The sequence below is a fragment of the Oncorhynchus mykiss genome, chromosome 19, assembly GCF_057628025.1.
Source record: "Oncorhynchus mykiss isolate SJ-2025 chromosome 19, ASM5762802v1, whole genome shotgun sequence".
Taxonomy (NCBI): Eukaryota; Metazoa; Chordata; class Actinopteri; order Salmoniformes; family Salmonidae; genus Oncorhynchus; species Oncorhynchus mykiss.
The window spans coordinates 19,928,891-19,943,997 of NC_143040.1; the positions used below are offsets into that span (position 1 = coordinate 19,928,891).

Here is a 15,107-nt window from a genome sequence, read left to right on the forward strand (position 1 = left end):
CAATACTAAACACTTGTTTGCGCTTTCTTTATGAAAGGTTTTGCTACAGTAGCTAGGTTTCCATCCAATTGGCGACAGATTTTCATGTGAATATTGTCACATTTGTGTAAAATGATATGCACATTTTCCCACCCGACATGTTTCTATCAAACTAGCTCATTGTGCAGAGAAGGCTGTGCGTGGTTGATGTAGTGGACAAAAAAATATAGTTTTGCGGTTAAATTCAAATGTACCCCCCAAAAAATGGTTTCCATTTGAATTTTCAACACAAACTGTTACGTTATATAGCAGATGTTCCTATTCTGGTCTTATGTACGCTCTAGCCCACAGCTCAGTGCGGATAGGCTAAAAGAGATTATTATGGATAAGAACATTTTTTTTTTATGTATTTGTCTAACAGCATTGATCATGTCAGCAGAATAATCTCTTTATTATTTTTTTATTGGAAAGAGCATCAATCTCATCACTGTGCACTTTCACCACCCTGTGAAGTTCATCGTAGCTTATTTCATCTGTAGCCTAATAAACTGCATGCTTTTCCGTGTCAACGTATTGTTTGACTCCAAGTTTACTGTGATATGATAGTTATTATATCAATATTTGCGCATAAAGGTGTTTCCACCTCCCATTTTTTGCATAATTCATTTTACCGACACAAAAAAGATGCCACCATGTTGAGTGAACAAATTGTCTGCCAGCATTTATACAATTTGTACCAGCATTTCCTGTTTCCATAAACCCGGTTCGTGACTTTTTTAAAAATTTATTCGTAAGGTAATTAATCCACATATTGGCCAAGGCATTGTGTACAAAGCAGATGTTACATTCTACAAGAAGTCCCTGGTTTTGATTATTTGCTTCTATTTGGGTTGTGTTTTCTAGTAAAGTAATGAAGTAGTTCTGAATAGCTCATTTGGATCGTGTCAACATGTTTTGTTTTGACTGCAATATCCTCTTGATAGATGCTTCTCCTTAACTCTATACAGCTGACGGTAGTGAACGTTTTTAATAATGGTAGAAGAGAACGGGTTTAACTGGTTCCAGAGGCTCTAAAACCCAGACAGTCATCCATCTTGTGCTCAGTGCAACCAACAAAGCAACAGTTGCTTTTTCTCCGACAGCGAGACGGCTTCTTGTAGTTGTGTGGACTTTGTTTTGATACAATCGAGGCTAGATGTTATATATGGATTTTTCATGTGTGTCATCTATAAGACCTATTGTATACGGGCTGAAAAGCTACAGTATTTCATGAACGGCCCTTTTATGATCATGATTGTCTTCGACAGAATCTGCAAACACTTTCTCGCACAGCGCTGTCAGCCATTTGCTTTTAGTGGAGTACGGGGGGACCCTGCCTGAACATCACTCCTTTAATATAGACTCCCATAATCCAGAATGACCGCCCTGTTGCTTTGATCGGAGTGGTGGGAAAGGAAACGACACTTCCACATTTAAACAAGCAACTTCCTTTTCTAACTTTTAATTGCTGCTTAGGATCGTCTGTCCCTCCAGTTTTAAAAACAGGAACTAAGAGTTGTACTTGGCCTGGAACCTCCTAGCGTCCCTTAGTCATGGTGATCTCCTGGTCGTCCACTGCCACATTCAGCTGCTGTAGCGGCACAGGGTCATCCACAGAGCCACGTTTAACCTTGCTCCCCTAAATAAAGGACAAAGACGTTCTCGTCCAACAATTTGCTCTCAATGACTAACAGCCTTCTCCTCTCAGTGTTACCGACATCACCTGATGTCTGTTCCAACTCGGATGAGGCGTCGCTCGGCAGCAACGAGTCGGTGTCGTCCCAGTCGACTGCCTCGGGGACGCCTCCGGAGAAGGCCAACCATGCTCCCCTTCTCGCCAGCCTCAGCACAGACAGCCCAGGGTAAGTGGGTCTACATGGAGAAATGCCTGCGGTTAACCTCCGCTTCAGTCTTTTCAGATATTCTGGTAACTTCAGTTGCAAGTAATGTATCCTGATTGGTGTCACTATAGGATCAGCCATCATTACATCTCTCCATGGCAAAAGAGAAGCCTGCTTTAAAATGCTGTATCTAATACAGGCTACCAACTCTCCTGAAATAGTCATTCATTCTTAATCACTCTAGCTGAACTTCTTCTGCATACCTAACTTTCCCCCAAGTCACCCCTCCACTACCATCCACAATAAGATCTGTAGCCGTCTGGCTTCACCCTCTCAAACTCCGACAGTCTGGAAGAGCTAACGTGTTGCAGTGGGATTGAATGTTGTTTTCTCTACTCACACCACTTAGTCACAGACGGGGACATTTTGGTGTTGCTGGCTCCATTCATACCGCAAACCTTCATATCTCTTTAATTGAAACTCTATCTCTGTCTCTGAGAAACTCTTTGAGCTGAATATATCGCTAGTGTCATAACCTGCCCAAGAAAATATGCATTTTATTTGTTTTTTTATTATGTGGCACAGGAAGTAAATTGATGCCTAATTCCTCCTGTCTACCCCTTCCCAGTCTCCATGTACATATGCATGTCTCTCAATTTCCTTGCTTTCTCACTGCTCTCCTCGCGCTCGCTCTCCCCGCGTTCACTTTCTTCGCTCTCCTCGCGCTCGCTCGCTCTCCCCTGCTCGCTCTCTTCCCCCTCTATCCAACCCTTCTCTGAAGTCCTTGGTTTCCTTTAGTTGTCTCCAGCCCACAGCTTGCCTTGAATGCTGATGCGAGAGCTAATAATAATATTGGGTTAGACTGCAGATGTTGGGCTGCTCTTTGTCTCTGCAGTGTCTCATGTCTGCAGATTCACCTTGTGAAATAAACTTTATTTCTGACTCCCTCTACCCCTCGCCCACTTTCCCTCCCTTTCTCTCTCTGAGATGCTCAGAGTGCAATGAGTTCTTCTCACAAGACATACGAGCTGTAAAACAACAAAATTAGCACATACTTAACTGAGGAGAATTAATGATTTCGCTTTGGTTTTCAACGTGTATGTGTGTCTCTCGCTCTCTGTGTCGCACCTCTAGCCTTGGCTCCAAGTCGCCATGGTAGACAGACGGCGCTACAGTGGGTTACATAACCAAGACTAGTTTTTTTCCATGTTTTCCCACTTCGTGGCTTTGCCTCTCCTCCAGTGGAACGGAAGGAGTGACCGGGAGGGGGTCGTGAATATCGCCATTATTTGTTTGGGAGACAGGTGGCGGTGCGTCAGCCGTGTAAATCGTATTGGCTTTGGGAGATATTCTAGTTCACTCTTATAGCTCAGCTCTGACCTTTTATGAAGACTGCCGTGTGAGAGCATGGCAGGGAGCACCTTTCTGGCAGAGGCCACGTCACTTGCCACCAAAAAAATGCGTGGGAGGTGGAATGAGTGTATACAGTAGGTAGCTTGTTTTCAGATCAATTTGTGCTGCCTTGGCAATTCCTGTTTAGCTTGACGGTGACATTGACCATAGGAGTTGCCAAAACGGCACAAACAGATCTGAGACCAGGCTAGAATAACTACCAGCCTCAACACTGGAACGTGAAGTCACTGTGATGTGGTGCTTACTGCTCAATATCTGGAATTGTACCTAATTAGTACATCTTAAGCTTTTACCTGGAAAAAATGACATTTTATACACATTTTCAACTACAGACACTATTTTCTGTAGAGTGATTTATCATCTCTGCCAACTTCAGTGTCTCATCTCAACTCCCCGTGGCAGTCATTTCCAGACCTGGAGAGTGAGACTGTAATTCTGCCTCTTCTCCTCTTCCTCCCCATCCCTCTCTGTTGGTGGACAACTGTGGACAATAGAACAGGGTTTCCTGCCCACCCAGATTGAAGGCAGTTGTTTGTTGGTGCTTACCAGCTCAAATCTATTGTATTTGTCAAATGCGCGTGTTTAACAGATGTTATTGTGGGTGTAGTGAAATGCTTGTGCTTCTAGCTCTGACAGTGCAGTAATATCTAACAGTTTCACAAGATGTACCCAAAATACACATCTTAAGTAAGGGATGGATTAAGAATGTATACATATGTCAGAGCGGCAGCATTGGACTGAGTGATATAGAATACAGTATATACATATGAGATGGGTGATGCAATATTTACACACAACTATACTATTCTAAGGTATCTTAGTCACTTTAGAGTACAGTTTATACATATGAGACCCTGCCCGCCTCTCCTCCAGTAATCAGTGATGTGGAAAGTCTCTCTTAGCCTAGAAAGAGGAGCAGTAGAAAGTCCCCCATTGGCAGACCCTACCAGGCCTGGAGGCTGTGGGGTTGAATTCCTTTCGTGCCATACGGTAATGGGAACCAGCAGTGCACCTCTTTTGTACAGTGACTGCCCCCATAGCCACACGATTATAAAACTAGTGGGAGCTGAACTGGTGACCGGAGGGCTGCTAGTGTCTGATCCCAGGTATCATCTCCTGTCCTGCTGCGTGCCCTTGGGCAAAGGCACTTAACGCCAAAGCTGCTCTTGATCCAGGGGCACTGCTCTGTGGCTTACCCTGTGCTTCTCAACGTGCATGTTTTATTTGTGGGGGGTTTAGATGGGCAGTTGGACGAATTTCAGTTTTTCACAATGGACACAGAATAACTAGGCTTGAGTTGGGGCATGAACTCTACAAGGTGTCGAGTGTTCCACAGGGATGCTGGCCCATGTTTACTCCAATGCTTCCCACAGTTGTTGACTGGATGTCCTTTGGGTGGTAGGTCATTATTGATACACACGGGAAACGGTTGAGCATGAAAAACCCAGTAGTGTTGCAGTTCCTGACACTCAAACCGGTGCGCCAGGCACATACTACCATACCCCCTCTGGACAGTTGAGCTAACATAGGCTAATGCGATTAGCATGATGTTGTAAGTTTTAAAAAATTCCCCAGGACATAGACATATCTGATATGGGCAGAAAGCTGCACTTCGTTCAAAACTTCGTTCGTACATTGTTGCCATCTAGTGGCCAAAACCAAAATTTTGCCTGGGCTGGAATAATACGTTATAGCCTTTCTCTTGCATTTCAAAGATGATGGTACAAAAAAAATCACCGTTTTTTTCGTCTTTGTATTATCTTTTACCAGATCTAATTTGTTATATTCTCCTACATTATTTTCACATTTCCACAACCTTAAGTGGTTTCTTTCAAATGGAATCAACAATATGCATATCCTTGCATCAGGTCCTTAGCTACAGGTAGTTAGATTTGGGTATGTCATTTTTAGGCGAAAATTGAAAATGGGGGTCCGATCCTTTAAGAGGATCTTGTCTTGGTCATTCACCCTCTGAATGGCACACACATACACAACCCATGTCTCAGTTATCTCAAGGCTTAATCGTTCTTTAACCCGTCCTCCCCTTCATCTACACTGATTTTGAAGTGGATTTAACCAGTTGCATCAATAAGGGATCATAGCTTTCACCTGGTCAGTCTGTCATGGAAAGAGCAGGTGTTCCTAATGTATTGTAAGTTCAGTGTAAGGAATCATATTTCAATATTAAACACATTAAACACAGATTAAAAACAACAGATGTGTAATTCGAGGCTCTGATATTTTGGTTAACGAGAGAGACAAAATATTTTCCTGTCTGGCTTAGTTGTAATTTGTTTTTGGATAAATCCATTTTCCACTGTTCATTTGACAGGTTTCTAGAGTGACCATGTTGAATACTTTCCCAACCATTTTATCCTGTAATCATTTCGGTATCTAGTTACTTGACAAGTCCGTTCCAGATCTAAATAATTGCCATTTCATTATTAGCCTTCACTTGTGTAGTAAAGTCACGACTTTTGTGACTGAATATTTAGATTTGAGCCTATGATTTGATTCTGTTCGTTTTTGTGTGTGTGGTGAGAAGTGGGTGAGCGTACCCTGTGTTGTCACTAACATGCAATTGTGTTTGCCTGTTTTAGTGCCTGTATACTGTGTGTGGACACACACATCCACTCTGCCCCCTTTCCCCCTCATCACCCTACCTTAGCAGTGAAGAGTACATCTCAGCACCAACCCTTAGGTGGGTGAAGTGACAGTGCTGCTGTTGGCCCAGGCAGAGGGCCAGGCAGACGGTGTGCTGTGAGGACGGAGACTGAGGTTAATGAGTGGATTTGCTGCAGCGCTCCGTCCCCGTGGAGCAGCTGAGACACCAGTGGCTCCTCTCCACACACACACACTGCAGAGCTATAAATCACCCACACCATCCGGCATCCACTGCACTGACTGAACCTGATGGAGGGAGAGGTTGGAGAGAGGGGGGACGGATAGATGAAGGAGAGACGCCATGCCTACACTTGAGAGTTAATACAGTTTTCGTATTCTGATCGTGGAATTCTGAACACGTCATGCATCTACACTTACATTTTAAGTGTCTACCGTGGCCACAGTGTGTCCAGATTCCTTTTTCCTGCTATATTAAAATGCCAGTATGCATTCTACAAACCTTGGAATAGGCTAAATATGGTAACACAACAACAACTTGATGGCAGTAGCTAACTACTGTAGCTAACTAGCCAGCTAACCTCTATAGCAAGCTAGCAAGCAAAGCTAAATGGATTGCAAACAGGTTAGACAAACTTTTTTTTGTTTGGCTAGAGTTATTCAAAATGTAAGCTAGCTGGCTAGCATTTGAGTCCAGAAAACACGTTCCTCACACGCTAGGAACGTATGTCCTCTGACTTTATAATAAAAGGGTGACTCTGTCCCAAAACACGTTTTCTGGAGACTCGTGGGAGGAGTGCTGATGACGCGATTGCGTCCAGACTGAGGAGAAATCCACACACAATGCAGCCCTGACCACCTCCTGAAGTGGTCAGACCGATCTGAACACAATCACACCACAAAGCCACTTTTGTGCATCTAGGCCCGTCTATTCAATGCAATCTTCGTATTCTGATAGCAGAAGTCATGGCCAGAGAGAGGTAAGACTATGGACTATGTTCCCTCATTCCCATCCCACCTGTAACCCCTGCCCCCCAGGCCCTCCCAAGCTGCTCCCTCTAATTGTATTTTAGTGTCTCTATGGGAGCAGCGGCTAGAAGCAATTTACTCATTACGCTGTATTAGCATGGGCCCCGGGCAGGGAAGGAGGGAGGGCTTGACGCTGGCTGTCCCTCTCAGCCCCTCTGTGCCCTGGCTGGCCCTGCTCCGTCTCTGGAGGTTAAAGTAGGACGAGACTTGACGAAGAGAGCATAAAAGAGCGCAGACGCACTCTGCCCCCTCCGTCCCCCTACTTTAGCGTATGGTACAAGACACCTTTACTAGTAATGGTTAATAGGATTGGTATAGCTGTTTTAGGGTGAATGGTCATGTCTATAGGGTGTCTCCTCTTATATCCATTTAGTGAACAGATGTTGTTATGGGCTGTGACCTCCCCAGGTAGTTTATAGAGGACAGTTGAATTAGTGGGGAAGTGGAGGCTTTACTGTTAAGGGAATTGTTTTCCCCTCCAGTTACACTGTGTTCAGGCTAAAGGACCTCTGGTAATGGTTCTCTAGAACATTCTCTAACTTTCTAAGTTGGTGATACTGTTTTTTTTTTTTTTTTTGTCTGTCCTGAGATCAGTGGAAGTTGTTCCTTGGAGGAAAAGACAATTTATGGCTCTAAAGAAGAATGGGTCAATCGCATGTACTTTTTATACCATTGGACTAATCCATACTTCAAATATCAGTAAAACAAGTGGTTAAAATGTAGGACATTTATTTTCAAGAATATTCAAGCAATGCTTCATAAGGACAGCTGTGAACTTCCCCAGATTTTAATAATTATGCACCTACTCTCAATGTTTTATTCACAGGGGGTTGTGCCGCTCGTCTCTCTTTGTTCCTCTCTCTCTGTGTATGTGTTCCTCTGTCTAAAATTTGCTCTCCCCGGCATTCTGCAATCCGCATGTTAAAGGCAGTTGAGTTGCCCTGAGATGGTGTGGTGGTCAAGGGTATTATCAAAGAAACAGCCAGTGTTAATTCAGACCCAATATGAGACTGTTTATTTTTTAATTTTGATGAATTGTCAATAGTTTCTAAAGTGATGACCCTTGATTCTGTGTCCTGCTGTGCTTCACAAAGGGCCAAATCTCTCCTTTTGTTTTGCTCTTTCCTTTTTGAAACACTCCACTGATTTTGTCCTTTAAAAAAAAAAATATCTCACATAAATAAACTTGTGTAGAATTTTCTAAATGTGCCCTTCACTACAGAATTGTTTAAAAAAAAAAACTACAAACAAAGGTAATTAGAACAAAACCTGTGAGTTTCTGTAAGCCTTGCCAAGGCTGTGTAGATTCTGGAGGTGGAATATTAATTGGCTGCATGTGAAAGTAACTAGCTGTTAAGTGTGGTGCTCTTCCCAGCCTCTTCTCTCTGCCACACACTGTCCCCTGCTGAAATCCCCTCTGGCTTTACCCCCACAGCTCAAGGGCACTAGCCATTAAAACCTCAGACTCTACCTCTCACTCCCGAACAATTGCTAATGATTTCAGTGTAAATTATAGCAGTCGTTTTGAGATGGCTGTGTACTTTTTAAAGTTCTTATTATGTTGGTGACTACAGGGAATTAAGCATGTTTAACTTAAACAACTTGAAATATGCGTTTGAGAAGGGAATTCACTTTTCAACTTAACGATGGCGGTCACCTAGACCTTCTCACTGCAGTAAAATACAGATGGGAGGACATTAACCATTCAGTTAAACATGCCGCAACAATCTGAGTTCATAGGCTTCACACGGGCCAGGGAAAAGACTAAGACCCACTACTGGGTGGATGCAGTGGTCACTGACTTTGTTGGCAGACCACTGTCTGGTGTCATTGGGATTCTACTGTAGGTATTTGGTATCTGGTTATATATGTTTGACCCTCTGTTCCCTCTTGACTGCAGGGCCTGCATTGCTGTAGCAGCCTCGTGGCTCAACTCTGGAGCCCTGACCAAAGCCAGTTCTGATGGGGACAAGACAGTGGATGGGTAAGCGCATGCGCACACACAGGTATTTGAATGGACTCTGTGGGAACTCTGTAGACATGAAGCCCATAGTTGGGCTACCTACCAGACAATGATTAATTCAAGCTTTCAAATTATGCTGAGGAAATTGCACAATGCCAAGTCATAATGGGCAATCCATTATGTTATTTAATATATATACAAAAGGCCTGTTCCTCCAGATGCAGTAAGAATACCTTCTATTCAAAAGAACAAATCCCAAAGTGCAGGTGAAGATTATTGCGGTGACAACTCGGCTTCCGCAAAAGTTTTTCAGTTTGAATAGATGTTATGTTTTGCTCTCCAATGTTGTTGTTGTTGCAGAGTGTAGGTATATGAAATATTTATCAGGGTATGAGGTATTGAAGGCTGAGTTTTCTACATAGTTCTCAACTGGCAGCAGGCATTACTGTTTGCAAAGGGGGCACAACAACAACAAAAACCTTGCCGAATAAACACGTTATTTTGTCAAGGCCAGAAAAGCATCTTCTCTAACCTTTGCAGGGCTATGCATGCATATAATGTCTTAGACAACCCTTTTACCTCACATTCACTTTAAGAATGTAGCGTCAGTGTCTAGGTCTGTAACCACTACGGGTATAATATTTCATAAAACCGTGCCAGGAGAGGAACTCAGGAATTCCATTCGGCTGTTCTGTGTGTTAGAAACCTGCTTTAGAGTTGCCCTGCTCTTTATCTCAGTAGAACCATAATGGGTGTCTATCGCTGTGGCCTGGTGCATGTCTGCAGTCTGAGATGCATCCACACTGACCCTGTGTCTCAGAGGGGGACGGTGGTGTGTGGACTCGCTCGCCAGGTTCAGATAGCGGCCAGACAACACTCCTCTTGGTTTGCGCCACCCCCTGAGATACCCATAGTCCTCTTGGTTCGCGCTAGCCCCTGACATACCCATAGTCCTCTTGTTTCGCGCCAGCCCCTGAGATACCCATAGTCCTTTTGCTCATTTTCTCCCTGCTGTTTCAGTACTGATCACCTAGCCTAGATTGAACCGTGGAGTAATCCTCTGATCTCCCTCTCTCCCAAAGCCCCGCCAGCTCACTGATTGTCTTCATTTTTCAGTGTCACCGGTGGCGGCGGCAAGAGAGCCATGGCGGTGTACCCGTGCGAGGCCGAGCACGAATCTGAGTTATCCTTCCAGGTCGGAGCAATATTCAGCGCCGGTAAGTGTTATCGCTCCGACAACGGTCGCTCACTCAAATCTCAAAGAACCGCCGGGCATATTGGATTCCTTGAGGGAACCAGTAACAGGACAGCCCAATCTGATCTTGAATCAGACTGAGTGATGGATAGAGGGAGAGAGGCGAGGTCGTGACTCTCCAGTCCATCTGAAAGGGGACTTGACAGAGCTCTAGTCAGTCAAGGGAAATGGACTTGATATGAGTCTTTACAACAAGAGGATATGTAATTGCTGTTGATAAGATGTGTCCGTGGCTGGGTATTATCAATGAGGGCTTACTCAAGTATGCATATGGGCTGGGGTTCCTGAAGATGCAAGACACTTGCCTAGCTACCCATCCATAGGCCTCTTGCAAAACGATGAGATATTTGCCATATGATTTCTAGAATGCAAACACAATCTGACAGTTCTGATTGGTCCCAGAAACTGATGGGTTGGGCCAGAGCCAGCCTCCATGATGACTTTATCAACTTTGATTTGTTAGAGATTGAATCGCTGATTCAATTTGTTTTGTACAACTCCCCTCAATGACTTCTAGGATGTCAGATTCAGACTGAATGTATATAGCAATTTTAATAGAGCAGAGGAATTAAATTCATGGTGAGTGGTCAGGCAAGTGAGACACTCTACTAATAAAATATCTGGTATGGGGTTGTTTTCCAATTTGAGTTTAACTGAGGTGTTTGAGATTGTAACTCAGATGGAAAATATAAAATGTATGCCCTCGAGCCAAAAATATTTGAAAAATATATGATTCACTGTCTCATATTGAGAATCCAACTATCTCAAAGCCACAGTCAATTGGCAGTGCATGGGTCGACAAATGAAAGAACCCTTGACAAAAGAAGTGTTACAGTATGAGGGCAAATATGGCCAATCGCTTGACTAGAGACTTATATTGGCTTGCGCATACCTAACCAAACATGGTCTCAACCTATTTGATCAATAATAGTTTTAATAATGGCACAGCTTGTTTTAATATCATCTTGAGTTTTCCATCTCATAAGAAATTGTATCACATGAAATAATATACACCACAAGCAAGGGAGCCAAATATCACGTAGTATAAACATTTTAGAGAGATGGGTTAGAAAATACTAAAGTTATGCATTAACATATCTCAGCCCATTTCACTTTAGTCAAATATACAGAGGAAGGAATCCATTGGTGCTGTATTTTGCTGCCAATTTACTTCCGACTATCATTATTTCATATTCAGTCTGAAGATGGTCCGGCACCATGGGAAGACCAACTTAAAAACGTTTTCAAACATTTTGCAATACAGAACTGAAATGAAGAATTCTGATTAGAGAAGTCCCTCCCTGTATGTCTGTTTTAATCCATTTAGTGCCAAATGAACATGTCCCTGTTCTCTGAAAAGCTTATCTGTGCCAAACACAGCCTACAATGATACCCTCGAGTCATTCTCCCAGCAAATGGGGTACATTACCTGAACGGACAAAATGAGGATGACATGGCAAGGGGACATTGCCCATCACTTTCCGTAGTTGCTGAGTATTTCCAGACCACAGAAAGTTTAATTTTTATTTCCACCACAATTTCATTGTTTGCTGAGATGATGGTTGTTTATATACTCTATCTAGGCCGACTATAAAATGTCAACTATAAAGCTCTGAGCAAAATTCTCTCTCACTGACACAGCCATCTGTGTTTTCTAACACTGATGAAATGCAGTGTGTTTACTCCTATCTCACCCTGTCTCCTGGTACCTTATGTTCCCATCTGCAGTGGCACCTTCCAGAGAACCTGGCTGGCTGGAAGGAGAGCTGGAGGGGAAGAAAGGCCTCATCCCTGAAAACTATGTGGAGATGCTGTAGTCCAGAACCTTAGCCTGTATACTCTGTGGAAGACTAGCCTTGTCCCAGAGCTGTTTGTGCTGTATACCTTTATATGGTCATAGTCATTACCAAACTGTGGACGTTTGCTATACAGCAAAACATTGTTGGGAAGACCGCACAAACAGATCTTGGATCAGGCTAGTGGAAGAGGGGTCACGTCATCCCTGACAATCTACGTCTAGATGCTGTATGCCAAACCCAAGGGTCGCCTGGCCTGCTACCATCTATGGCTGTATCTCGCCCAACTGTCACCTTATACATGGTATCCATGAAGTCGATGATGACACACTCCCATTCTCAAATTCATACTTTTTCTTATGCCTTCAACTCTCACGTTCCCTGCCCGGCGAGTACTATGCGTTCATCAACACGTTCATTAACTTTAATGCAGAATAATAATAATAAATATCCCCCAGCAATGATGTACAATCCATTATCTTGGATATAGGAAAGAAAGTAACATTTTAAGGTGCCTTACAACACCAAGACCGTTGACATGTATTTACTGAACGGGTATGTTTGGAAAATGATAAAGAGTTGTGTTCCGTGAAGAATGTCTGAAATACTCTTCAAGAGGTGCTTTGGTATATTGTGATTTATTTAATTGGCACATTGATTGCATTTTTTCTTTTTACCACAATATTAGCGTCCTTTTTTTTCATTGTTTTTTTCAAAGTATGGTATCCACCGTTGTGACTGATTGTACACTGACATGCCATAGAGGCAGTCATATTGGAATGGTTCTCCTTCGATCAAACCATAGAAATATAATTACTAGAACGGTTCTTGTATTTCTGTGGTTCAAACACTCTTCCTCTGCATACTTGACCTAGCCATTCAATGATGTCTGAGCTTAGACTAGTTATCGGGTCGTTTCCACTTCAAAAAGCACAAGGAGGATTTTGACACCCACCATCTCAGATTGTGATGAAATCGTTTCTGTAGTTACAGATAAGATTTAGCATTCCTGAAACATAATTTGATCTCTAAGAATTTAAGTTAATTGATTGCACCCATATTGGCTATTTAAAATAATAGGATTTAAATAATCTTCAATAAATATAGTAACATTTGACCATAATTCTTCCTACCAATGAGTAAGACATGAGGAATCCAATAGCCACCCACATACCCCTCACACTCCTCCCCAATTGCACCCCACAACCAGTATACAGTATCAGTTCTCTGTCTAGAAAGTAGTATGGAGCTGCGGCTTGGAGTGTTGCTTCTTCATCCTATAATGTATTTCCTGTGAATCTGGTGGGGGGGGTTCCCCCTGTTCAGAGAAATTAGCCATTTTGAAGTCGCTGGCATTACCATAAATTAGTGTGAGTACCAGGTTTTTCCTACTATATGCTGCTGTTCCTGCTACTGCCACACCCTTTTATCCATGTTGCTGGTCTCTTGTGTTTATTACATGGGTCACAAAATTGCCATTAAAATTTACTTTGCAACTTTGGGTAGAAAAACCAATAGCTTTTGCTCATGATGAAACTAAATTGTGGCCATCCTCATAATTCAAGCCAGTCCTCCATGAAAGCAATTCAGGTTGTCCTTCTCTTCGGCATAATCTGTGTCCAGGAAACAGCCCCTCTGTGTGGTTTGTTCCCTTTAAAAAAAGGTCTGGATTAGTTTGACCATTCCTGGTGAATAAACAAACCATTAGGCTACAGCAGTTCTAATGGGTTCAATGGGAAAAGTCCCAAACACACACTGTATAGTATTTTGCAATGGTGTTGGGTTTAATGGTACAAGTTGCTAATCACACAACATATATTTTCAAATAATTATATTTAAAAAACGTACAACTGCCATGTAATAGTTTATGATTTTGTTAGGGTTTTTGTCACATTTTAGTCACTAGCCCATTTCTTCAGAGTTTTGGGCTTATAGGAAAAGTTTTCATGAGAATTGCACCATAGGTGTTGCCCACTCAGCTGCCATTTGTTGGGTTGAATCATTAGGCTGCTAAGACAAAGACTAACTGAATTGCTTTCATGGATGACTGTCTTGTCTTGTGAGGATGACCACACAATGTATCAAAAGCTATTGGTTTTCTACCCAAAGTTGCAAAGAAAATGTTGCAATCTGTTTAATAAACACGAGACCAGCAACATTTACAGAGGGATGTCTCAGTAGTAGGAACAGCAACTTCAAGTTGACAACCTGCTACTTTCAGACTAATATTTGGTAAATAATGCAAGTGATTTCAAATGGCAAATTTCTCAATGGGGGGGACACCTGATTCAGAGGAAATACGTTACAAGCCGCAGCTCCATACTACTTGTTAGACAGAACTGATGCTGTATACTGACCATTGGTGTGGGGGTCCTTGGGTGGCGTTTGATAGGAAAACCTTTGGTCCAAGTAAGATGTTGGGTACTATTTATTTATTGAATATTATGTGAATCCTGTAAATTACAAGGGCCAATTTGGATGCAATCAATTAGCTTCATTTCTCAAATAAAATGTCAAGAAAATGATGTTGCAGGAATGGAAATCTTATGTTTCAAAAAGAAACATACAGAACATACAGAAATGGCTTGCTGAAATGACATGGAATGCGTATCTAAAGTTCTAATCAATTCTTTAGGTGTGACCATGTTCATCGCAGTTATGTATGGGAATGTGCAAAACAGTGGGGTTTTATTGAAAACCGGTTTTATAGATCCAAATTTTACGGTCAATCTTTCTGAACAGAATTTACGAAAATTAGATGACGTTCACATCTAATTTTTATCATTCTGTACCAAATTGACAAAATATTTTATTACCACGACCACAAATGCAGTATTTTCCAAATCGTATTGTTTATGGCTGTGTATATAGTTATTTTAAAAGGCCACATAAAATGCCAAGTATATTCTATTCTAAAGCCCTTTTAAGTGGTCTCATTTGGAGTGGTTTTTACAATTGTAAGTGTACTAAACACATCACAATACTTTTATTCTATTGCTGTTCAAAAAAGCCGGTTTCATTTTTCTAAGAGCTTTTGTTCTCTCATTTTGCATTGCAGTAATTTAAGACTGATTCATGACATGTCTAAAGGTCTTGGCATCCATTTCAATTTTGTAACATTGGATGTCCTCTTGATCAATGTTAAATAAATACATTTTCATTCTTTACCC

General features: G+C 42.2%; 1 protein-coding gene across 1 annotated transcript in view; it reads left to right on the top strand.

The window, feature by feature from the left end:
• LOC110497374 (rho GTPase-activating protein 10) overlaps window positions 1-15,107 on the top strand; it is a 70,360-nt gene extending 55,253 nt beyond the window's left edge. The window contains exons 20-23 of the mRNA XM_021573450.3: window positions 1,727-1,880; window positions 8,824-8,907; window positions 10,003-10,103; window positions 11,870-15,107. Of these exons, the coding sequence (XP_021429125.3) occupies window positions 1,727-1,880; window positions 8,824-8,907; window positions 10,003-10,103; window positions 11,870-11,958 (428 nt within the window). The 3' untranslated portion in view covers window positions 11,959-15,107. The remainder of the gene's footprint in view (window positions 1-1,726; window positions 1,881-8,823; window positions 8,908-10,002; window positions 10,104-11,869) is intronic.